The sequence below is a fragment of the Andrographis paniculata genome, unplaced genomic scaffold (genome assembly GCF_009805555.1).
Source record: "Andrographis paniculata isolate CXL003 unplaced genomic scaffold, ASM980555v1 Contig95END, whole genome shotgun sequence".
Taxonomy (NCBI): domain Eukaryota; kingdom Viridiplantae; phylum Streptophyta; class Magnoliopsida; order Lamiales; family Acanthaceae; genus Andrographis; species Andrographis paniculata.
This window is the reverse complement of record NW_026137634.1, coordinates 2,364,874-2,390,180: the sequence shown is the minus strand read 5'-3', so window position 1 is coordinate 2,390,180 and position 25,307 is coordinate 2,364,874. Positions and strand designations below refer to the sequence as shown.

Genomic DNA, 25,307 nt, shown 5'->3' with positions numbered 1-25,307 from the left:
TTATATAATTTACCCTATTAAAAATTGGGCAAAATGAACACAGTTTTATCTTTTTCACCAAATAAAATGTTTTTTTTTTATTTGATATTTTTTGAAAAGAAAAATTAATAGTAAAAATATATGGTAAAATTTACAAAATAATACAATTCATTTTTTAAAAATAAATTATAAAACAGACACAGTAAAATATAAAACAAGAGCATGCCATTGTGTATGTACTATGCTTTCTTCACTCAACCTTATTTTTCAATTGCGCATTCCAAAAGGTAATACTCCCTGGCTCCCAAAAGTATAGTCTTATTGTTGTGTTGATAAAAAATAATGGTAAATGACTTGTTTGCCCTTTGAGTATATTAGTGTAAAAAATGTGATATGGTTATTTATGAAAATGAAACTATTGTTTTGGGACGGATAAAAATAGTAAACAAATTATTCTATTGGGACGGAGGGAGTAATAAACAATACAAAATATATTTTGACACAATTTTTCGATAAATCAGTCTGTTGGTCTATTGTTGGGCTAAACTGTTTGAGGACAACTTTTAGGATATTAGCAGGAATCTACATAGCCGGTGGGGGGTTGATATGCTTGTCTTGTAGTATTTGGCCAAAAGGTTGAGATTATTTTACCATAGGATGATGATAGAATGAGTATTGAATTACTATAACTATAAGATTGTTGGTTGCTTGATTCATTTCTAAATGAGTTGGTATATGTATTAATTATAGTTAGCTGCCTTCAAATAATGGATGGTTTAGTTGTTGTTGCATATTTTCCTTCTTTCGATTGTATGGTATTGCCAAGTGATTTGCACTAAATTTACATATAATATAGAACCTATGATATATATATTTGATAGAACATGCATCATTAGGAGGAGCCATATTGAATGATATATATATATAATAAACAATCAGCTTGTCCAATAACATAGTAAAAATTTATTTATGGGACTAACTTGATTGATCCAAACAAATAAATTACTAATAATTAATCATTCAAACTTCCTCTTATATCAATAACTAGGTAACTATCAGATTTTTTAGGCTAAATAAACTTGAAATAATACTCCCTCCGTCCATTTTCTAATGTCCTATTTGATATTTACACTCATTTTTAAGCAAATAACAAATTTATCCTTAATCTTATGTATAGAAAATGAAAGATGAAATAAAGTATGAGTAAAAGAGTAAATCTTGTCTATAAAAATAGTAAGAGACAATAATTGTTCGATATTCCAAATAGAAAAATAGGATGTTAGTTTGTGGAAAGAAAGAGTACTATATTCTACTCTATTATACTAAAGGAGGAAAAAAAGAAGAATTTGAATAGTAGCTCATCATGGCAAAAAAAGACGGTAACACAAGCATCTCGACTGTCATGAGCTTGATAAGGATATTAAACGAAGGTCCAGAAGTGTCCCTGAGGGGGTTTCGGGTGACAGCCTCGTCCAACGGGCTTTTTACGCCAGCCTGGCATAACCATAGCCATGCGTGAGTAAGTGAGTATATATACAATAACTAATTAAATTAAATTATTAGTAGTAATTCAAAATAAAAACCAATAATAAAATATTTTTGATATCTTGCTTCTATATTGTTGATTTCTTCTTTTAATCTACATGAATAATAAAAATATTTTATTGTCCTAATTTATTCAATAATCATCTTAATCCTTAAATTATCCTGAAAAATGTTTTAATAATCCTTTTGATTAGGTGTTTGTTTAACATATGCTTTGAATTATTTTTCTAAGGGTGCATTTATTTGGGGATTTTCTCCAAAATATACTATTCATTCAAAAAAATTTCCTCTAAAATATCAAATCAAATATAATTTTTTTTTTATATTATACTAAAAATTAATTTTACATTCAAAACACCACATCAACACCTATTTATATCACAATTATACAACTATTTCAATTCAAAATTTTACTATTTAAAATTTCAACGAAAAATCCAAACACCAAGCAAACACACTATATTTCTCATTCATATACATTAGTTTAATATTAACTTCATAGTACCAAAGGTGCCTTAATACATTTCAGTCATTTGGCTGAAAATAGCTCTCTTTAGGTAGAAGTATTAGTTTAATAGATAAACTTCATATTACCAAAGGTGCCTTAATACATTATAGTCATTTGGCTGAAAATAGCTCTCTTTAGGTACAAGTTTCGGAAAAAATTTGAAAATTTTTAAGAACAGTAAAAAGTTAAGGTATTTTATTTGATGTTTTGCCTTAATACATTATAGTCCCATGGGCGCCGCGGTGTTTGATGCGGATATTGCAATCTGCATGGTACACAAATGCAGATATTAATGTTGACATTGTTCCCGCAAAGCGTAATAACTCTAGTTCAAAAGAATTAGTTGGCGAAGATGAGACAAATCTGGTCGATCCACTTTTGACTGCATCGACATCAACCACATATCTTGGAAGCTTTTATGAGCCTAAAGATGTTTCGGAAGTTGATTTACTTATTGCTGTAGGTGAAGGGGCGGCGAAGAAGAAGAAGAAAAAGAAAAAAAAGCCTCCGAGAAGGGGAAGATTGAAAGAAAAATGCAGTTCTTTGTTGCAGATCTAAGACAATTCCGAGGACATTATGGATGGGCGTCTTAACCTTCCTTCTATTGATGTTTTTTGTATCATGAATCGACGACTTTAGCCACTACTAATGAAGTTTTGAAGTCATTACTTGCTGTTGTCAATCTTTGTCGAAGGATCGGGCAAGAGTTGCAGATAACTATATTTTCTTCAGATATTTTTGTACTATTAACTTTCGAGGGCATCAGGTAAGATTCTGAGGAAGTATTGATGAAGAAGTATGATAGGATTGTGATCTAGTAGTAATTTATGATAATGGTTTCATGTACATGGAGCTTTTCGGATTACACGATAACTCTATAAGCAGCGCAGACGATACACAAACCGGACCGTGAAGCGCTGCAACGAGGTAATATATCTCTTTAACATTACGTCGGCTTCATGTCCTGAAACATTGCATCCCACTTGATTTCTTCCGACCAATATTCGCCGTCTAGTGAATGAATCACAGAGCTCGAAAAGCTGCTATTCGAGGCGAGGTTCGTGAGCACATCCTTTCTGACAAACCCCGGCTCGACATTTCCCTCGGTCTCGACCCAGGTCAAGCTTTGGGTCGAGTCCGAGTTCCGGGAGTCGCCAACATGGCTCCCCTCGGTCAGCATCAGCATTCCGTGGCTGGGAACCGACAAAGGACTGCCACTCCTTGTCATCGGGGATTCTGATGCCCTGAGCCTCTTGTTCCTCTGCACCATAGCTACTTTCCATCTCAAGCTATGGTTCCTCGGAGGCACCACGGAAAGAGCCGACGATTTCTCACGATGAACCAATGCCCGGACGTGCCTGGCGAGATACTTCCTAGCTTGCTTGATCGCCAGCACAAGCCATAGGATCAACCGAACGTTTCTTCCTCCTCCGCCATTCTCTTCCCTCGCTAATTTGAGGATCTCCAAGCGATGTTTGGCAACTTTGACGCCCATGCTCTGAAGAAACTCGTGGCTGAAATAAGGTATGTCTTCTTGCACGAGCTCGTTATGGTTGAACATAAGAGTGTACTGATAGACGAGAGCCGGGTTGAGGTCGGTTCTCGAGAGCCACGAGAACCAATCCATGGCTTCCTTATTCATGGTAGTATAAGGAAGTAAAGGCTATAGTAGTTTATAATGAATAGAAAGTGGAAGTTTCTTGGGGGGGATGATGATAGGGACAAAAACCATTATTGGTTTGGTAGTTGAACTTGAGAGTGACAAAAGATAAAAGAGAAGAGCCCTTCTCTTAATTAAGACAAACTCCCTTTGCAAAAAGAGGGCAAGTGAGGGTCTTACTTTTTTCTATAACACAGAGTAAAGCTTAAGGCATGGATTCTTTGGAAGTAGTAGTTGTTATTACTACCATGTCTCTATTCTTGTGGAGATCAGCAAAAGTATCATCTATGGTTGGCCTAATTCACTGACTAAAAGTTATCTGTGTTCAGGTAGGGTTCTGATCTCAGTTCTCTTAGAGTTTAATTTATTTATTTATTTTGTTTACTATATTCTCTAAAAAAGTTGTTCTCATCTCTTATAAAATATTATATCTAGTTACTATTTATATACAAAATACAAACTAAATGCACCAAACACCAATAGGTGTTTTGGAGTTCACTGTTGAATTTAAATATTACATGGTTATCACAAGATTTTATAGTAGAAATAATATGAACAAAACATGATAAATTACAGGATATAATGTGATAATTATTGAGGGTCGCAGTAGTTGTTGATTAGGGTTAATCAACACAATGTAGAGCTCTAATTAGTCGCATGACATATGACACAATTGATTCCATCGTATATATCATATGTTAATACGGTAAAATACATATTATGAATTAACATTACATTATAATCTACATGTTATATGTTGTTTTAGTTGCAGCCATGTGTTGAGTATACTATTACAATTTGTTGGCTAGGATTAACACCTTAATCATTCCTCAAGTTTAGACATGATATTAAAATTACAATTTTCATTCACATGTATATGTATAGCTTAGTCTCTAAGGGATGGGTGTGGTGTTTGGTGGGGTTCAAAGGCATTTATGATCACTGCTCAGCTTTCCTCACCCGTTGCCATAAATGCCCTGACTACGCATGCATTTCACTTAGAATGGAAACTAAATGTTATAATTTTCTATATAAGTGTTTTACATTGAGAGGAGAATACTGAAATGCATCTCTATTTTTGTCTAAGATTTCAATGTTTCTTCAACTTCTTATTCAATATAGTGTAAAATAACATTATAAACCTATGCCAATGAATCATCCAAGACATATATAATTATACTAAGCAAAAGATTCATAAGATGAAATCAACATAGACATATTAAAGTTCAAAATCAAATACCCTAGACAGAAGAATCATAGATAGTGTTCTCCAATTCAAAGACATTTATAGTAACAATAAATTCAGTAACAGAGGTGGTAGTAGTAACTACTCATTTATCTTGAGACATTCAAGAACGTACGAATCTTAATTTATAATTATAATAATAATAAGTTGGTAAAAACATCAACATCATCATCATATCCCCCCTTCTCCCTAATTTCCAAATGTGTAGCAGCAATTCTTGTACTAAGCAGCAAGTCATCTTTAATATATATGACCAAAACAAGATGGCATCAAAGCATCAATAGGTGACAAGTAAGGGTGTAATAAAGGAGCCCTCCTACAGAAATAATATGGCAAGAGTAACAAACAACTTTAAAGTGTACGAAAGTGATAGAGTCATTCAAAAAAAAAAAAGTAGGGAGACAAATTGATTACCCCTCCATACTAAAGACATAGGCTTCCCCTTTCTCTCCATGCCCACTATTCAAAAATACCTAAATTCTAAAAACTAAATAAGTTCTTGGTGTGTGACACCAAAAACAATCAATCCCTCACCAATCAGACACAAAACATCCTAACAGTGAAGTGAAGAGCTGATCTTCCCAAAATAAGATCAGGGCTTCAAAGTTCAAACTCACTATAATAATAATAATAATAACAATAAGAATAATGCGGACGACTACGTGGTGTATAATCGAAGAAAAACAGAGAAGAGAAAATGGTTAATATTTAAAAGGAAAGGCTATGGTAAATCTTCAGGTTGGTTTCAAGTTCTGAAACATTGAATCCCACCTGATGTCTTCAACTACAGAGGGCCAATAGTGATCATACTCTTCATCCAGCTTCTGATCATCTCTTTGAAATTCAAACACAGCAGGGCTTGAAAAGCTGTTGATTCTTGAGCTAGGGAACATCACCGGGCTACCATTTGTGAGCAGAAGTGGTGCTCGGTTCTGCTGCTGGTTATTAGCCAGCAACAGCCTCTTGTTTTTCTTGATCATGGAGTTCTTCCGGCCAGTGCTGTAGCTTCCTGCAGGCACGATGGCCAGGGCAGACTCCTCGCAACGAATCCATGTCCTTAAATACTTTGAGAAACGGTTCTTAGTCCGTTTGATGGCAATCAGGATCTTAGACATGGGGTGTGCAATGCTTCCATTATACTTCTGAGCAAGCTTGAGAATTTCCAGCCTGTGTTTGGCTATGGAAACTCCCATGCTCTGGAGGAATTCATGGTTGAAGTAAGCCGTGTCGGCTTCTTCAAGCTCATTGTGTGAAAATATTAAGCCATAGTGATAGACTAGAGATGGGTCTAGGCCAGTTTTTGAGAGCCAAGTAAACCAGTCCATGGCCTCAAGTGTGTGTTCTATGCTAGTGTGAGATAAGCGTGCTTCTTATATCTATTGTATGCAGACACACTAATATAAAAGTGGTCGAATGATTTGATTCTAAAAATTGACTTGTTTTGTTTGTAGTGGAGGGTGCCTTTAGTGGGCATAGTGGTTGGAAACTTGAAACCATCTGCGTGGTTCCATTCAAGAATTTAACATAAAGTGAATCATAGCTTTTTGTAATATGAGTGAGAACTAAGAAATCAAGAAAGAAATGTTTATTGCCATCAATCACGCTTGGAGAAAAGGAACAGTTAGTGGGCTCAAGGGATGTGTTTCTTTTTCCTTTCATTGTATATAACACTAACTAACAACCCTGTCTGGCTGAAATGTGTATTTTTTATGGTTTCTATTAAGTTTTTTTCTTTTTCTTTTTTTAATTACTATTAGACAACTAAATCCAGAGAAAAATAAGAGAATATTATATCAAACATTATTTAAATTAAAAAAACAAACTTCCAAACTTCAAAGAAACACATGTATTTTTTCATAAAAGAAACCCAATAAACTTAAAAGAGTGCTTTCAATTAGAAGACTATATACTCAGTACATTTTATTTGAAAAAATTCCTTAATATAACCACATCTTTTCAAACTTTACACTAAATCAATATATATTTTTCATATTATTATAATTTAAAATATTCACATATATAATAATTAAAGGTATATATATGATAATTTAAAAAATTCAAACAAACATTTACCAAATAAGCTCTTATAATGACTTTATAAGAAAATGATAAAGTATTGTATCAAGAATTTTTTAATAATATTATATCTCAATTGAGTATAAAATTATAATAGCAATACATATGGGAAAAGGGAATCATTTTTGTTAGTCTCTATGAATCATCCAAACTGATAAGCTACATAATTTTCTTGTACCAAATACTCTCATGAAATATTCATAAAGCATATAAGATATTTTTAAGAATCTTTCCCAACCAGGCTCAAAGTCAAGCAAAGTGATCCTTAATAGATATCTTCCAATAAAGTTGATTGCATCCATCATAAGAAACCTACAGAATGAATTTCAGCAAACTAAGCTAGCCAATCAGTTGTTTAATGTTTTCTACAATTATTGTTGATTAAAGCATGAAAAGGCACACTAAGACACACCTGCATGATATGTGCCAAATAATTGAGAACAGAACAGTTAAAGTAACCCCTGTTATGAAAATTACTTGGAACCATAGATAACCTTTCTAGGAAGAGAATTTAGTGTTCAAACAGATAACAGCAACTTTATGTATATTATTCTACTACGATTTATTATGAAACTATTGATCAATAACCTCAGTAATGTGGACTATAATGGCACACTAACTACATCAACATGAGTTAACTCAAAATTTTTACAAGAATAACACAATCAATTTGATAAATAGACAGGAAATTCGTACCCATTCATTAGCATTGCTAAACTCCAGCAAGACCTAGAATATTTGTCGATGAAGCAGGCAATAGGGGACTTCACCAGCTGATATAGAGTAACAAGAAGGCTCCAGACACCAAATAGTTCCCCAAATACCTTAAATTTAACAAATTGTGACAAGAATTAGTTAGTCTGGTTAAATAATCAGCACAATACATGAGGACAGCAAACAATGATCAACAGGAAGTAACTTAACACAAAAATGGAGAAGGCGGAATGATAGATTAAAACTAAACATCAATTAACAGTTTCTCAAATTGCAACAGCAAATTCCATTTCCTATCAATTGTTAAGGTGAATATCGCGTCTAAGTGCACAGGCTATCAGTTTATGCCTCACATTATCAAATTCATTCACAAAACCTCCAGATTTCTCAGTCTTAGTCAGTCAGTTCTAGTGTTTCATTCGTTGTATTTGTTTCGAGTCAATTGGCGACTTCTAACAGTACAACAATGTTGAACTCGACGTACCTCAATCAGGCAGTTTTCCAGTACGAAATATGGCGAATTTGGAGGCCTCTGAATACCTAAATTCAATCCCATGGCTAGTCAGCAACTCCTCGAGCAATTTCTTAGCTCTGTCCGGCTCCGAGCTCTCGCATTCAATCTCGTAACTCGTTCCAAAACTAAAAAGCGTTTCGTCAATCTCCAATGTCAATCCATTCCACTCGTAAACACCCCTCACGTTTCTGAAACCCCCAAGACACACTAAACCTTCCGCATCCACCCCGAATTCACCTTTCACTCTCTTAATTATATCGGAGGATTCGATTTCGAGAAGGCGCCATGGTTCCGCCGCGCATTGGCGGCCAACGGCTGGGTCGATAGGCTCTTCCTGCTCTTCGATGCGGCTAATACCGGCGTAGATTCGAGGCTTGGATTTCAGACCGAGAATGCAGCGGGAATCGAGGTCGTAAAAGCGGAGACGGAGAGCTGCAAGGTTGGAGGCGAGCTTGGCTTCGGGACTGTCAAAGAATAAATTCTCTTGGAGATGAGTGCGGCGGTGGTGGGCGGCGAGGATACCGCAGAGGCGCTCGTGCGCGGCGGAGGTTGGGAGGCGGAGCTTCACCTCCACTTCCATCATCTGATAACCGCCGCAATATGAAACGGTGGCGGAGTATTCATGAAAAAAATAAACGGCCGTGATGCATTCTGGGCCCACTTTAAGCAACGGCCACGATGCATTCTGGCCAACTGCCCGCCCGCCCAGCAGAAGAGCAAGCAAAATAAAGTCCAGTAAATTACCCGACCCGGACCGGGCCATACCCGACCCGTTTACCAGCTCTACCAACCGTTCAAATTTCCAACCAAAATTTATCCATCGATCAAATTCCGTCACATGGGAAAAAAAATAAAAAAAAAGACTACAAATTCTAAGTTTGCTTACAAAGAGTGAATGATCTCAAAACAAAAGCTACCATAACTTTGACAAGAATGGAGTTCTACACGCCTTCTTTTTAACTATATCAATGGTAATAAGCTTTTATCAAAACAAACTTAAGACAAGACACCTTCGATTGTCGCGTCGAAGAACGATCGAGTACAAGCCTCGCTCAGAAGAGTTTGAATAGCAGCCCGCCGTGAGTGGCGAAGAAGGGCGCAAACACGAGCGACTCGACTGCCATCAGCTTGATGAGGATGTTCAGCGAAGGTCCGGAAGTGTCCTTGAGAGGGTCGCCGATGGTGTCGCCAATGACCGCTGCCTTGTGCGCATCCGATCCCTTCGGGCCGAGGGTTCTTGCATGGTTCGATGCGCCAGCCTGCCGAACACATTAATTATTACAAACTGTATATATTGATGGAATTAGTAAAGTAAAGAATATATCAATCAAGTTTCTTGCCTCAATGTACTTCTTAGCATTGTCCCATGCGCCACCGGTGTTTGACGCAGATATTGCAATCTGTAAATATGGGTAAATAGTCGAGCATAAGGGAAAAAAGTTAGAGCTTTTGAGCAATAACTGCGGCATACATACCTGGACGCCAGAAACAAGAGAACCGGCAAGTACACCAGAAAGGGTCTCAACGCCAAAGAAGGTTCCGACAATCAGAGGGGTGAGCATGACGAGAGCACCAGGGGGAATCATCTCTTTAATGGAAGCGTCTGTGGAGATTTTCACGCATGTGGCGTAATCTGGCTTGGTATGGCCCTCCATGAGGCCTGGAATAGTGTTGAATTGCCTTCGAACTTCCTCGACCATTTTCAAGGCGGCGCTGCCGACGCTCTTCATGGTCATGGCAGAGAACCAGTACGGAAGCATTGCACCAACGATTAGACCGATGAAGACTTTAGGGGTTAAAACATCAACTGTTGAGATCGCTGCTCGGCTGACAAAGGCGCCAAATAGTGCCAATGAGACGAGTGCGGCAGATCCAATAGCAAATCCCTGTAAAAAAAATTAAATTATCAAACACAGGGATCGCTATGTCGCATGGGCAAAAAGATTGCGAGAGCGTGTAGATAATTTCGAAGAACCTTCCCAATGGCAGCAGTGGTGTTCCCAGCTGCATCAAGTGCATCAGTTCTCTCACGAATCCGGTGGCTCATGCCGGCCATCTCAGCTATGCCTCCGGCATTATCACTGATGGGACCATAAGCATCAATGGCCAGCCCAGTGGCGATTGTGCTTAGCATTCCAAGAGCTGCAACGGCAATACCGTACATAGCCGCAAAGCTGAAACTGACAAAGATGCTAATTGCAATGGCAAAAATGGGAATTATAACTGATTTATATCCCAAGGCCAGGCCGAATATGACATTGGTTGCCGCACCAGTTCTGCAGGAATCGGCAACATCTTGCACGGGGCTGTATGCAAAAGTTCCAGAAACCAAGAACAAAATTAATCCAATAAAACAACAGAAACTAAAGGATGAACAAAAAAGTCTCGGAAATCAAAAACAACTTCTCAACCTGTATGCGTTGCTGGTGTAATACTCAGTCACGAATCCAATGATAAGTCCAGCCCAAAGTCCAACACAAACGCAAAGGAATAGCTGCCTGTAATAGAAACATTAAGTCAGATGCAACCTGATACCACAAATGCACGGCAAATTATACGCCTCTAAAATAAAGGCCATATTCAGACATAAAATTGAAATAAAGCGCAATATGCTACAATTTGAATATGCTTTCAAGGATCAGGTCTTACCAGTTCTTCACAACTTTCTGAGTACCAAAGTTGAAGATAGTGAAAGATGAAGGAAGGCACGTCCAGGTGACAATGGCAACTCCGATAGTCATAAGGACAGTAGAGATAATAAGTTGTTTCTTTAATGCAGGTTCGATTTCCTCAACACTCTTTATCTCAAAAAAGTCGGTAGCAAAAAGAGTGGTGATTAAGCAAACCAGAATGCCCATGGAGCTAATAAGTAGTGGATAATTCATTGCAGTGAAATCATGGGTGTTGCCAAAAGAAGATATGGAAGCCACAACAAGAGCAGCACACGATGATTCAGCATAAGAGCCAAAAAGATCGGATCCCATTCCAGCAATATCTCCAACATTATCGCCGACATTATCAGCAATCACCTGCAAAATAGAATTAGGTTACTAAAAATTCCTTTCGGTAGTAATGTTAACGCAAAGAGAATGGTGCTTACAGCAGGATTTCGAGGGTCATCTTCTGGAATGTTCCTTTCAACCTTTCCAACAAGATCTGCACCAACATCAGCTGCCTTTGTGTAAATGCCACCACCAACTCTCCCGAATAGAGCCATGGAGGAACCACCAAGACCATATCCAGTGATGGACTCAAAAAGGCCTTCCCAATCATCGCCATAGTAGAGCTTGAATAAGTTAATGGCAATATACAGAACCAACAACCCATTTGCAGCAAGGAGAAATCCCATAACTGCACCCGATCTGAATGCTGTAATGAAAGCTTTCCCAACACCTTTTCTAGCTTCCAGCGTTGTTCTTGCGTTAGCATAGGTTGCAATTTTCATCCCGAGGAAACCAGAGACCACAGAGGTGACAGCCCCGAGCAAGAAGGATGCTGTACTGAAGAGAGCAGTAGCAAGAGCTGGCTTGCAGAACTTCTTCTTATCGTATGTGCAAGGCTGGCTCTTGGTGCTGAAGCCCTCCACCGAGCCCAGGAACAAGAAGATAATGATTGCAAAAGCAACCATAAAAATACCCACATATTGATATTCCGTGAACAGAAAAGATGTTGCACCTGTTAAGCACCATAACATTAGCCTCAGTTAAAGCTAATCATTATTCGCTAAACTGAACAATATAAAATAAATCCAAAGGCACTGCAAGAAACTTCAGAATGTTAAACCAATGGTTTGCCATTCAACTGGAAACAAGCATTCCCACTAAACAAACCTAGAATGCATACATAAACTCAAATTATGAGAATTGAATCTTAGACCTAATAATATAACTTATGTGAAGTACCTAAAATAGAGCAGTAAGCAAAGCCACTGCATCAAGAATGCTTTAAGCTCTTAATACGAAAAATAGAAATATGATCTCACATCTAAAAATTTATCTTCTGGTATATATATATCATAAAGAATGTATTTCGTGGTGCACTTCTAAATTATAGGAGGGAAAAATTTCCCGTGAATGTGATAACTACATACAAGAAACATCAGCTTGTTTTATATAATATTTTTAACTCCTATTTCTTTGTAAAAAGATTAAAGAACCATAGTATCATATTTGTATACACATGTAAGATAAATAATTTTTTTAGGAATACTGAATCCTCGACAAAACCTGTGATAACAAACAACCATTACATCCAATTAGATACAACGAATATACCACCGAACACCTGGCAACCATATCTTCTAGGGAGGCGGAAAAAAATAATCATGTAAAAAGTTGAATAACAACCAATGGATGACATCAGAAAGATAGGTACCTCAAGCGCCTGACACATGTCCACAAATATACAATCCTTTCTTATTTCATTCCATGCTAATAATATATATATATATATATTCAAAGGGATTGGTTTCGTAAATTAAGACACAGAAAATCCCCAATTTCTTTAATCAGATACGAACTCCCCAGTTATTACTTTGTCGACATGATGCATTTGTTTATAATATTAATACAATCTTCCAAAATCTGGGAAACGTTAAACAAAATTAAACCCAACCATTCAGCGGTGCCAGCTCATATATATATTCTAGATTACAAAGATATATGCAACCCTAAGCCTTCATCCGCCGCCAAGAAAATCAAACCAAGCCAAAGACAAGAGGTTTTTCAAATTAGGTTTCAAAACAGAAACAGAGCATTGTGGCTTTCAATGGTATAAAGGGAGATTAGTTATATGGCTGAGGAATAAGGGGAAAAACCAGGTTCCCGAAGCCTTGGTACGTCACCCCCAACCAAATGTTCTTATCTGACTTCTGTGCTCGACAAGAACCCTTTCGGTAGACCGTAATAGTAAATCTTCATTCAATGATGATTAAATGAAATCAGCTTGGAAAATCAAAACTCCAAAACAAGTTCGTCCTATTCCCGATTTACAGTCAAACAGTTAAACATCTTATAAATCTCTTCCATATCCGGTTCTGCTTTTAGCTCCGCAACAAGAGTATTAAGACCAAAAAAACCACCGACAGTACTAATCGACAAGCACGCGCACATAAGCAGAAATAAACATTCATAACCTCATGCGCCAAACATATACATATATATGAGCAGAAATCAGATCCAAAAAAAAAAAATTCAGAAAAAAAAAACGAAGCTGTTCTGACCTTCAGAAATGGCGTTTTGGATCTCGGCACACTTCACGACAGCGTTGTTATCATTGATTCCATCTTCTTCCTCCAACAAGTAGTCTCCGTAACCATTTTTCCCGTTCTTCGCAGCCGAATCGCCCGTACTGTCCGGCGTGACCTTCACTTTTGACACGAGGAACCACTGAACCAGGGAGAACACGATTCCAATAACCGCACAAACCGGAATCACAATCTCCGTCCCTAGATCTGGAAGCAATGCCATTGGCGCCGGAACCCTAACTACCTCGCCGGAAAACGAGCAACACAGAAATACGAAATGAAGCGGAGGAGGTTAGAGCAAGCGGACCGCCACCCTATTTATAGTACCCAAAAGACGAAGGAATTGCGAGTGAGATTCTCGGCATAAAGAGGAGAATATTATTATACGCGAACGCCCACCGTAACAAATCTGTGGTCCTTTCGGATAGGGTTGAACAAATAATTTTTTATTAAATTCCTCGAAATTATAACACGTACTTGCCATGTAGACATGCTGTCACTGAAATAATTTGTATTTTAAATATTTAGTAATTGAATTTAAATCCAGCCGATAATAATAGGTAAGTAAATTTTCAGAAATGATAAAAATGTAAATTGAAATTGATTTGTAATATTATTTTAATGTAAATAAAGGTGCGTTTTCTTTAATATTTTTAAATTTTGAATTTGAATTTAAATAATACTATTTCATGAAAAAATTAATGTATTCTTATTCAACATTAGAAAAAAAATAAATTATAAATCAACTAAAAAGATAGAAAAGAGAACATACTTTTTTTATATAATATTCTAATAATAATAATAATAATAATATAACAATCATGTTGTATAAAAAAAATGGTATGTCTATTTTTTAACACAATCACAAGTACTTTCACTAAGAATATTTCAAAATTATTTTATTCATAAAAAAACTCATTTAAAATGGGCATAAAAATATTATATAATTTATTTTAGAATATTTATTTTTGTATTAGTTTTAGATAAGCAAAATCTAATTTTCAAAAAAAATTTCTTTCTGAGTTTTTTTTTTAATTAAGTATTAAATTTGAATAGTAAAAAACAAAAATAAATAAAAGGAACTCATTTTTTTAAAAAAATACTATACTATGCATACTTAGCCCAACTTGTCTAGACGAGATTGGGACAATTTATATATATATATATATAATATAAAAATTTAACGTCACTATCTTTTGGATAAATTTTTTATGAACCTAATAACCTGCAAATTAAAAATATTTTGAGAATATAATTAAATTAATAGATAGTAATTCAATGATTTTAAATATAACACAAAGAGTGTTTCAATAATATATAAGGATCGTCCACAATATAAAACAATAAGATAAATTCATTATAGTAGCATATAGCATATTGTGAGAAAAAAAAAAGAAAAAAAAGATGGTTGAATTCTAAAAGAAGAGTGTAAGATCGTTCACAGTATAAAATAATATTTTTTCTATTCATCAAATTTATTTTTATTTTTTTAAAATTGTCGACTAAATTTATTATATTATTAATTTTTAAAAAAAATGAATATTTAATTATTATATTTTATTCAATATTTATTTAAAATTATTGTATTATCCACTTGTCTGTCGAGCTTAAATTCTAAACTCTCAGATCACCTGACACACGTGGTTCATCTAAAGTGACTTGTCTATCCATTGAATTTTAAAGATAATTAAATAATAGAATTATGGTAGTTATGGTACAGTTGTCATAATGGCATTGATTGAGTTACGGAAGGGTAAAATGGGGAACACAAAATTTTGATGGAGGAGAATTATGTAATTTCGCATATGCAGAAAGAAAGTATCCGTTGACGGTAGATCAACTGCTTTATATGGAAAAGAACTACTAGTCTAATTTTCAGGAGACCATGGTGTTCGGATCCCGGAAAATCTCTATCGTTCGTATAAATGGGCGTTGGATAATGGATGGTGTAGATTTTATCAGGTGTTGAGGTCCTGTGGTCCCTTGAGAATACTTCCGTGTGAAACACTCGTACCAATTAGGTAAGAAGTTTCATGTGTAACAGCATTAAGGTGTAAAATCATTATTATTATTATTACAATTGCAATATTTAATGAATGTGGACCAACTCTTTAGTGTAACAAGTTGTCTGTTTCCCATTCATTCACATTGTGAAAGTTTGTTCAAAACATCTAAAGAAAATTAGGAACCAGTCTAATTTGAGGTTAGGAAAATTCTGAAAAATATAAATATACAGATATATATTAAAGGTGTGTTTGTTTTGGGGGGATTGGATTAGATTTTCACTGTTTATCCAAATTTTTTTCCCAAAAAAATCAAATCAAATACCTATTTTTCAATTTTTATATTATACTAAAAATCAATTTTATATTCAAAACATCACATTAACACCTATTTATATCACATCATACAACTATTCAAATTCAAAATTTTTACTATTCAAATCTCAACTCAAAATCCGAACCCCAAACAAACACATCCTTAAGTAAAAAATTAAAAATAAACTTTTGATATGATTTAAGTAAATAAAATGGAATAATTGGAACAACTTAAATACAAATGTATACCCCTCCGGTATTAGACCAATGTTTTTTTTGGATTCGTAGTAAATTAAAAGTCCCAAAATATAGTGTTATTGTGTTGGATACGAGATTTAAGAAATATTGATATTATATTGGTAATTGGTAAAAAGTAAGGATAAATGACTTTGTTGTCTTTGTGAGTGTATTAATATAAAAAGTAGTGGCAATTGTGTAATAATAATAAAAAAAAATATGGATAGTTTTATGGTGATATGGTTATTTATGGAAATGAGACCATTGTTTTGGGACGGACAAAAATGATAAATAAAATTATTGTATTTAAACGGAAGAAGTATTATTTTATTAGTTAGTAAAATTGTATAATACGATTTTAATATATTTTTTCCAATTACACTTAATGTACATATATATAATAATATGTTTGTAATATATAAAAGTTTAAAATATTTAGTATTAATGTGTAATTATTTTTACGATAGTAAAAATAAAAAAAAAATAAATGAGACGAACATAAATGATAAAAATAAATAATACTATATTTTTATCGTTAAATTCATTTGTAATACGTTAAAAGTTGAATTGCAAGTGATCTACACAATAACTTGTCTATAAACTCGACTTGGGTTAATTTAATTAATTGAATTAGGTGACACATAATAATGACCTTTAATCCTTGTTATATTCTTACACGCTTCAATGACAAACAAACAGTATTATATTTATATTTGCTCGTCTAGTTGAATTCAAATTGAGTAGCTAAGACTATATTTAGAAAAAACAAATTTGGATTTCTAGAGTAGTATTTGATAATGATATTTTGGAATAAAAATATGGTCGTATTTATTTGTAGGGTTTCCACAATATTTTTATACTCCCACCGTCCTATAGTTTGAATTGTGTTTGGAACGTAATTTGAAGAATATTGATATTATATTGATAGTGGGTAAAAAGTACGGGTAAAAATTTTTTTTGTCTTTGTGAGTGTATTAGTGTAAAATATAATGACAATTGTGTAATAATAATGAAAAAGTAAGGATAGTCTTATGGTAATATGATTATTTATGGAAATAAAACTATTGTTTTGGGACTGACAAAAATGGTAAACAAAACTATTATATTAAAAAATATGCAGTAGATTAATAAATAATAGTATTTTATTAATTAATGAAAATATGCCAGAGGTTTTGACATTTTTGTCATTTGACGTAATTGTATTATAATGGTATATTTGTAATATTTTGATATTGATGTATAATTATTTGTATTGAAATAGAAAAATAATATTTTGAAGTAAGACATACGAAAATGGTAAAAGATGTATTTTGAGTCGAAACGAAGAGTATATTCTACTAAAAATAAAAATTACATTTAAAATGTAAAATTAATATTTATTTATATTATGTTAAACAATTATTTTTATTTAAAGTTTTACAATTTAATACTCAAACCTTACAAACAAATACACCCTAAGTATTTGATATAACATCTTTTTAAAAAAAATCACTGTTAATAATAGTTTTATTAGTTTAAAAAGTGTAACATAGTCATATTAATATTTTCAATCAACAATTACAAATATACATATATATATATATATTAAAACTAACTATTTTAAATTAATTATAATTAGTTGTCTCATTGGACTTACATTTGGGCTGGGCCACAGTGAAATGCCATATTTTTTGGGCTCAATTGGGAATTTTAGCAGCCCAATAAGGCCCAATTGGGTTGCACAGGAAACCCGTGCAACCACCGAACGGCAAGACCCTATCAACAACTGCCACGTGTTAAAACAAATAACTAACTAGATAAGGAAGGACCGCCACAAATTACTGTTAAATTATTTTATGTTTTTTAATATATACTTATTTCATGATGTCACATAAATTTTTAATTTTAATTATATTTTTTATATTCACGCAGCTGGCGTGAGTTGTGTTAATCTTATCCCAACCTTATTTAATATCGCCATATTTAATTGCATTTTGAAAAGATAAATAAATAAAATTGATGGATAAGATATATGAGTTGATTATTATGAAATTTATTTTGAATTCATTTTATTGAATTATATAGACTATCATTAAATGTAAGTATTCAGTTATAATATAAATATCTTTGATTATAATTTCAATTAATGTACTCAATAATAAGATATTAATAATTTAATTAACATTTGCATGTCAAGTGAATAACAATGTGTTGTATACGAGATGACAAAACTAGGGCGTGTTCGTTTGTAAGATTTTGCCAAAATTTTACTATTTATCCTATTTTTTCCTCAAAAAATATTAAATCAAATATCTATTTTTTATTTTTTATATTATACTAAAAATTAATTTTACATTTAAAACATCACATCAACACCTATTTATATCACATTATTCAACTATTCAAATTCAAAATTTTTACTATTCAAATCTCAACTCAAAATTCAAACCCCCAAACAAACATTAGAAATTAAATACTCCCTTCCGTCTAAAATAATAGTCATATTGTGCTATTTTTCTCTATCTCAAAATAATAGTCACATTTCTATTTTTTTATAACTAATTTTTATATTTTTATAAAACTATTCTAATTTTTTCACAATAATTACATAAAGTAGAAATATTTAGATATTTTAGAAATATTTTTACTCATCTTATCAATATAATACTATTCTTTTCGTCCCAATACAATAGTCTTGTTTACCATTTTTATCCGTCCAAAAACAATAGTCTTATTTCCATAAATTATCATATCACCACAAAACTACCTTTACTTTTTTCATTTTTATTACACAAATGTTATTATTTTTTACAATAATACATTCACAAGGACAAAAAGGTCTTTTATCCATACTTTTTACCAACTATCAATATAATATCTATATTCGTTCAATCCTGTGTCAAACCCAATTAATACTATATTTATGGGATGGAGGAAGTATTATTTTTTAATTTTTGTGTCAATCCCAAATATCTCTATTATTTTGTAATGAAAGGAGTGCATATTTGCCATTACCTTATTTTACATTTAAACGGATCAACAATATATATTTTTATTTAATACTCCTTCGATTTTAATTCTTCGGCCGTTTTATAGTAAATTAAGAATAATAATATTTTATTAATTAATAAAAGTGTAAGAATTTTTAATATTTTTGTTTTATATAAGTAATCGTAGGTATAATAATATATTTGTAATTTGAGTAAAAATTAAAAATATTTTGATATTTTTGCATTGCATTTGTATTATGTTGTATATTATTCATATTGAGAGAAAAATATATGCAAAATGTTGAATTATAAATTAATGTTTTTAACAAAAATAGTAAGTGTGTTAAGGTATTAATAGAATGTATTTAATAAATAAAACTATTTGTTTTAAAAATATTATATTCAAAATTACACTTACAACAATCGTGCCGCTCTCATCGTCCACAGCAACAGCGGAATCGCCATGTCAGTGGTGGAAGAAGAAGAAGAAGAAGTGTTGATCGGTGCGATCGATCAAGGCACAACCAGCACACGCTTCATCATCTACGACCGCTCCGCGCGCGTAATTGCCTCGCACCAAGTCGAAGTCAAGCAATTCTATCCCCAATCAGGGTACGAATCAATCTCCCCCAATTTTTTCCATGTTAAGCTTCAAATATCCTTCGATTTCGAATGTTTTCGTTGCAACGATCGAATTTTCACCTGGTTGAGCTGATTGCGAGCTCTATAACTCTATTAATTCGATTTGTCAATGGTAGATGGGTGGAGCACGATCCTATGGAGATTCTCGAAAGCGTGAGAACATGTATTGCGAAGGCTGTAGAGAAGTCCGTCGGTAAAGGATTGAAAGCAATTGGCGTGACGAATCAGAGAGAAACCACTGTAGTATGGAGCAGATCCACAGGCTTACCACTCTACAACGCGATTGTTTGGATGGACGTCCGTACCAGTTCCATCTGCAGGTAACAGCAGCATTGAAACTTTTCTGATTCGACTCTAACTCCTTGAAATTGGATATGTATCTTCATTGTTCCATTAATTTCTAGAAATTTCTGTTCATTGATCTGGTGCAAATGCAATTGTATTGCAGTAATTTCTGATTATTATCCAAATATGATGCTGATTCTCTCCCTCTCTAATCTCTATATATAGAAAACTGGAGAAGGAATTACCAGGAGGAAGAACACATTTTACAGAACAATGCGGATTGCCAATAAGCACCTACTTCAGTGCACTGAAGCTACTATGGTTGTTCGAAAATGTCGAAAGAGTAACGGAAGCAGTGAACAATGGAGACGCCATGTTCGGCACCATCGACACTTGGCTAATCTGGAACATGACAGGTGGCAAAGAACACGGCCTACACGTCACGGATGTGTCGAATGCATCAAGAACAATGCTACTAAACATCAAGAAACTTGAATGGGACGAAACCATCCTCAACACCCTCAAGATCCCTCCACAAATCCTTCCAAAGATTGTAAGCAACGCCGAGGTTATAGGAATCATTGCGCGAGATTGGCCTCTTCCCGGGGTCCCAATCTCCGGTTGTCTCGGCGATCAGCACGCAGCCATGGTGGGACAGGGGTGTCGAAAAGGGGAAGCCAAGAGCACTTACGGGACAGGGGCTTTTATTCTTTTGAACACGGGCGATGAACTGGTCAAGTCGAAGCACGGTTTGCTGACCACTTTGGCGTATAAGCTCGGGCCTAAAGCATCTCCCAACTACGCTCTAGAAGGTTCCATTGCCATAGCCGGTGCAGCTGTGCAGTGGCTGAGGGACGGGTTGGGTATGATTGAGAGCGCGGGGGAGATGGAAGAGTTGGCGGGGCAGGTGGAGTCGAGTGGTGGAGCTTATTTTGTGCCGGCTTTTAATGGCCTTTTTGCTCCATGGTGGCGCGACGATGCTAGAGGGGTGTTTGTCGGCATCACGAGGGCAACAACGAAATGCCACATTGCTCGAGCCGTGCTCGAGAGCATGTGTTTTCAGGTTAAAGATGTGTTGAATGCGATGCATAAGGATGTCGATGGAATTGTCAATTATAAGGAGGAGTTTCTACTTAAAGTCGACGGAGGAGCAACCGCCAACAATCTTCTCATGCAAATTCAGGTATTCACCGTAAATTTTATAGTAAAAATAACTCTCAATTAAATATTAAAATACGTGTTGATTTATTATATTTATTTATTTAATTTCGCTTTGTACTATATATATATAAAATACTAATATATTTAAATTCACTGGCAAAATTCAAATAAATAACTTTGACATGACGAATGAAATATATATTGAAGGCGGTATTTTATTGTTAAATGACATTTCACGAGATATTTTATTAAGTGCGGTTATTTCACCAATTGAAATCTTGGCATAGGCGGACTTCTTGGGCAATGCGGTGGTCCGGCCAGCGGATGCAGAGACGACAGCGCTCGGAGCAGCTTATGCGGCTGGATTAGCAATCGGCGTATGGACAGAAGACGACATATTTTCATCGCCGGAGAGGGGTGCGACGGCTACCGATTTTCATCCAAGAATGGAAGAAGAGGTGAGGAAGAAGAAGATGGAATCATGGTGCAAAGCTGTTACCAAAAGTTTCGACTTAGCTGATCTCTCCCTTTAAGTAAACACAAGAAAGAAATTAAAACACACATCAGGTTTGCAGTAATCTTACAATCCCACCTTTTTCTTGTGTCTTTTATAGTTTTATACTATTGTATTTGTAATTTTGTAAGTTACGATTTTATACATATTTATTTCACGTAGTGTTGACAATTCTTTGTAAATTAAAAGACAAGACACGATGTTATCATAGACAATACATTATATATGTTAATATAATGTAAGGAAACACTGTCAACACACCATGTATGTTAGTGTGACATAAAGATTTATACTATTTATATTTTTTTATATGTGCCATTAACATATGGTTTAATTTTTTCAAATTAATACAGTAATATACGTGTGTTTTACTTTGTTTTTATTCAAATTTACATTAGATCGTAAAAAAAAAAAGAAATTATTATTTTTTAAAAACATAAAATATTATAACACCTTTTATATTTAGTTGTCTTAAAAAATAAAAAATACATATTCATATTAAAAACATCAACACGTAGTTAACCGTTACATAGAAGTGTGGAAAGTGTCAAAGTAGAGAATGACGCAAATAATGGGATCAAGATCAACACAACAGTGGCTACTACTTCAATATGAATCCTCTGACTTTAATTTGTTTCTTTCTTGGTTTGTATTACATTACATTACTTGTTGTCTGGTCTTTATTTTTTAACAACTTTTTGACCAATAATGATGTTCCTGTGATCACGACTAACAAAATACTATGAAGATGGCTTTAGAGTTGGAGTTGCGTTTGGGCCAATCCCACGCAACCTTATCAACATTTGAATCAATCTTAGGTTTGTTCATCATTGTTTTTAATTTCATAATAATAATAATAATAATAAGTTTAAAGTATGAATCCTATGGTTCTTACTTTTTTGCACACACTCTCGAACCCAATATCAAATACAAAATCCAATCTTTAAATGAAAAATGTTTTACCATTTGATTTATAAGAGTTTGACGATTTCATACCTGGTTTAGTTGGAACTGTCAATTGTTATCATCCTTCGATAAAAAATTATTACACAAAATATTTGCATTTTTTTTTCAATATACTTATTATACAAATTTTAAAACTTTTTTAGGCAAAATTGTTTATAATTGATTTCAAAATTCAGCATAAATCTTCTTTTTACTTTAAAAATGGTACGACGCTCTTATATTTTCAAAAAATATTGCATGAAATTTTTTTTTACATTTTTTTTTACGAAGAGAAGATAATTTTTCATCTACATAGTAGGAGGTTTTATACAATATTTTTAAAATTATTTTAAAGGAATGTCATACAATTTATGAATTTAGAGTGAATTTTGAAACTAAATTGGAGTTAAGATTTTTTTTTTTGTTTTTTTTATTTTTATTTTTTCTCTTATATATATAAAGCTATATTATTTTTTAATAAAATATAATGTCCAATCACTATTAAAATCTGAACCAAAACCACCTATTTTAATTAGGAGAGCAGGACCTCAGATCCAGGATCCTGTTGTAGCTTTCCAAGTCCCCCAGCTATTGTAATTATTTTTATTTAATATTTTAAAAAACTAATTAATTAATTAATACGACAGTATAAAAGCAGCAGCGGACATACCTTCTTCTCTGTTTTCCAATTCTTCACAATTCTCTCTCCCTCAACAATGGCTTCTCCTTCTCCTTCCAATTCCCCAAACCCTAACCCTAACCCTAACATCACCTTCGTCCAGGCCGATCCTTCCACATTCCGCGCCGTCGTGCAACGCCTCACCGGCGCGTCCTCCAGCGACATCAATCTCCACCAGCGCCGCCGCCGCACGGCGACGAAGCTCGATATTAACCTCTGTAGCATTAAAAAAGCCACCGCCGGAACATTTTCTCCGCCCGCAGGAAATCACAGCAGTAATTTCCCCGGCGAGATCAATTACAAAGTTGTGGCGTCGCCGGTGTCGACGCTGGAGTACGCGGCGCGTCGGAGCCCTAGGTCGCCGTCGGAGGAAGAGGAGGAAGCCATTGCTGAGAAGCGGTTTTATTTGCGCCCGAATCCGGGAGGATCCGACCCGCCGGAGCTCCTGCCTTTGTTCCCACTCCATTAAGCATAAGTATCTTACTCACATATCACATAAATATATATATACACACAATGATAAACTAGCTAGCTGAATATTATTATTATTATTATTATTATTATTATCATTATTATTATTATTATTATTTATTGTAATTTATTTGATTGATTAATTCCTAAATAATATACATATGTATGTGTGTATTTATACACATGGAATTCAGTACGTGTAGAGGTATTTTAGTGGTATAATCTTATTTATTGTGTACTTGAGATTTTATGCAATCATGATTAATTATTTACAATATAAATAACTGTTTGTAATTTCTGCTATTTTTCCATATGAAATGTAGGTGTGTTCTTTAGTATTTAGAAATTTTCGAAGTTTTATGGTTAATTATTAGCAATTTTGAAATTATTATTAACATACTTATTATTTTAATTTTAATTATTAGATATAAAAACAAACTCGTACTGGATTTTAAATAAATATATATATGATTGCATGATTTTAAAATATGGAACAAATACAAACAAAAACATTATTCCATATGGTTGTTCACTTTTTTATTTATTTAATTTTTTTACGCGAGAACTTGCAGACGCTACCCGAAAGTGCGCACCGGTAAACCCCCGGCCGAATTTAATACACTGCAAACCAGACCCGACAGCATATGGTTGTTCACTTGAATGCACAAAGCGTTACTACCTAAATAAATAGCCAAATTATCGTTCTTAGAAAGATATGGTTAGATGGATTAAATTTGAAGTATAATATTTATATATAATTTTTCAAAATTTTTGGGGTTAATTATATTTTGAAAGTATTTTGATATTCTAAAAATTTGTGTTGGTTGTAAAATAAATAATAATTTAAGGTGATTTTTTAAATATAAATTTTTTTTTTTATATAATAGTTTAAATAAAAACAAACATTTGATATAATATTACAAAAAAAATAATAATAATAGTATATAAATAAAGTTGAAAACACAAGAATATAAAATTCATTGATTTTTGAATATCATTTGAAAACAAGAGTTGTATTTGAGATGAGCAAGCAAGAATGTCATGTGAATTAGGTATGAATTTGCTTTGAAGTAAGGACCACTACAAAAATTGTTCCTATAGTTGTTTTTTCGATTAAATTTTGGTTGATATTTGCGCGGTTGGAAAAAATGTTCTCGGTGTACATCTCAAGAGATGTGTGTGTCGATTTTTTGAAGAGAGCAGCTCAAATTGTATTCTCACACTTTCATATTTCAATATCTTCGATAGTAAATTACGTTTGGATTAAAACTCCAAAATATAAGCTGGTACAGCCGAACTGAATTTTATTATGTTTATATTGTTCTTCGTCGCTATAATGGGTATTCACAGTCCGGCGTCCGCATCCAACGAATAAAAACGAAATGGAATTTTAGCATATTTCTTTTTCCAAAATTCATGTATTTTATACCCCCTATGTCCACCATCAATATAATCATCTTGTCATTTTAATTTGTGCAAATCCAAGCTATCTTATTTTTATTTTAGCAAAAGTAATTTTTATTTTAATAAAAAATATTTATACACTTTACACAATATTATAAATAATTCCATTAAAAAGTAAATGAGGTTTAAGGGTAA

The 25,307-nt window shown here is 33.7% G+C and overlaps 6 protein-coding genes across 8 annotated transcripts; 2 read left to right on the top strand and 4 right to left on the bottom strand.

Annotated features, from left to right (window-relative positions):
• Positions 1-1,189: 1,189 nt before the first annotated feature.
• LOC127243579 (triphosphate tunnel metalloenzyme 3-like) lies at positions 1,190-9,011 on the bottom strand. Of its 3 annotated transcripts, none has more exons than XR_007837009.1 (3): positions 8,213-9,011; positions 7,711-7,838; positions 1,190-1,473 (listed from the first exon to the last, which is right to left on the bottom strand). XR_007837009.1 is itself a non-coding variant. In XM_051263665.1 (2 exons), exon 1 carries the CDS (start codon positions 9,003-9,005, stop codon positions 8,214-8,216), a length of 792 nt encoding a protein of 263 aa, XP_051119622.1. In that variant the 5' UTR covers positions 9,006-9,011; the 3' UTR covers positions 7,591-7,838; position 8,213. The 3 variants fall into 3 exon arrangements, 1 of the variants encoding a protein (XP_051119622.1); XR_007837010.1 differs by lacking the exon at positions 1,190-1,473 and adding an exon at positions 7,030-7,326; XM_051263665.1 differs by lacking the exon at positions 1,190-1,473 and having other exon boundaries at positions 7,591-7,838.
• Positions 2,326-3,677, bottom strand: LOC127243581 (uncharacterized). The gene has a single exon (XM_051263666.1). The coding sequence runs from the start codon at positions 3,672-3,674 to the stop codon at positions 2,979-2,981; it is 696 nt and encodes a 231-aa protein (XP_051119623.1). The 5' UTR covers positions 3,675-3,677; the 3' UTR covers positions 2,326-2,978.
• On the bottom strand, positions 5,660-6,919 carry LOC127243582 (uncharacterized). Its single transcript, XM_051263667.1, has one exon. The coding sequence runs from the start codon at positions 6,261-6,263 to the stop codon at positions 5,673-5,675; it is 591 nt and encodes a 196-aa protein (XP_051119624.1). The 5' UTR covers positions 6,264-6,919; the 3' UTR covers positions 5,660-5,672.
• A 24-nt stretch (positions 9,012-9,035) lies between the features above and the next one.
• Positions 9,036-13,816, bottom strand: LOC127243578 (pyrophosphate-energized vacuolar membrane proton pump-like). The gene is made up of 8 exons (XM_051263664.1): positions 13,464-13,816; positions 11,343-11,917; positions 10,892-11,271; positions 10,654-10,740; positions 10,218-10,548; positions 9,718-10,128; positions 9,583-9,642; positions 9,036-9,501 (listed from the first exon to the last, which is right to left on the bottom strand). The coding sequence occupies exons 1-8, from the start codon at positions 13,708-13,710 to the stop codon at positions 9,295-9,297; spliced, it is 2,298 nt and encodes a 765-aa protein (XP_051119621.1). The 5' UTR covers positions 13,711-13,816; the 3' UTR covers positions 9,036-9,294.
• A 5,596-nt stretch (positions 13,817-19,412) lies between these two features.
• On the top strand, positions 19,413-21,906 carry LOC127243669 (glycerol kinase-like). The gene is made up of 4 exons (XM_051263801.1): positions 19,413-19,623; positions 19,770-19,973; positions 20,164-21,121; positions 21,387-21,906. Exons 1-4 carry the CDS (start codon positions 19,475-19,477, stop codon positions 21,630-21,632), a joined length of 1,557 nt encoding a protein of 518 aa, XP_051119758.1. The 5' UTR covers positions 19,413-19,474; the 3' UTR covers positions 21,633-21,906.
• A 1,146-nt stretch (positions 21,907-23,052) lies between these two features.
• LOC127243512 (VQ motif-containing protein 11-like) lies at positions 23,053-23,956 on the top strand. Its single transcript, XM_051263572.1, has one exon. The coding sequence runs from the start codon at positions 23,275-23,277 to the stop codon at positions 23,704-23,706; it is 432 nt and encodes a 143-aa protein (XP_051119529.1). The 5' UTR covers positions 23,053-23,274; the 3' UTR covers positions 23,707-23,956.
• Positions 23,957-25,307: the final 1,351 nt, after the last annotated feature.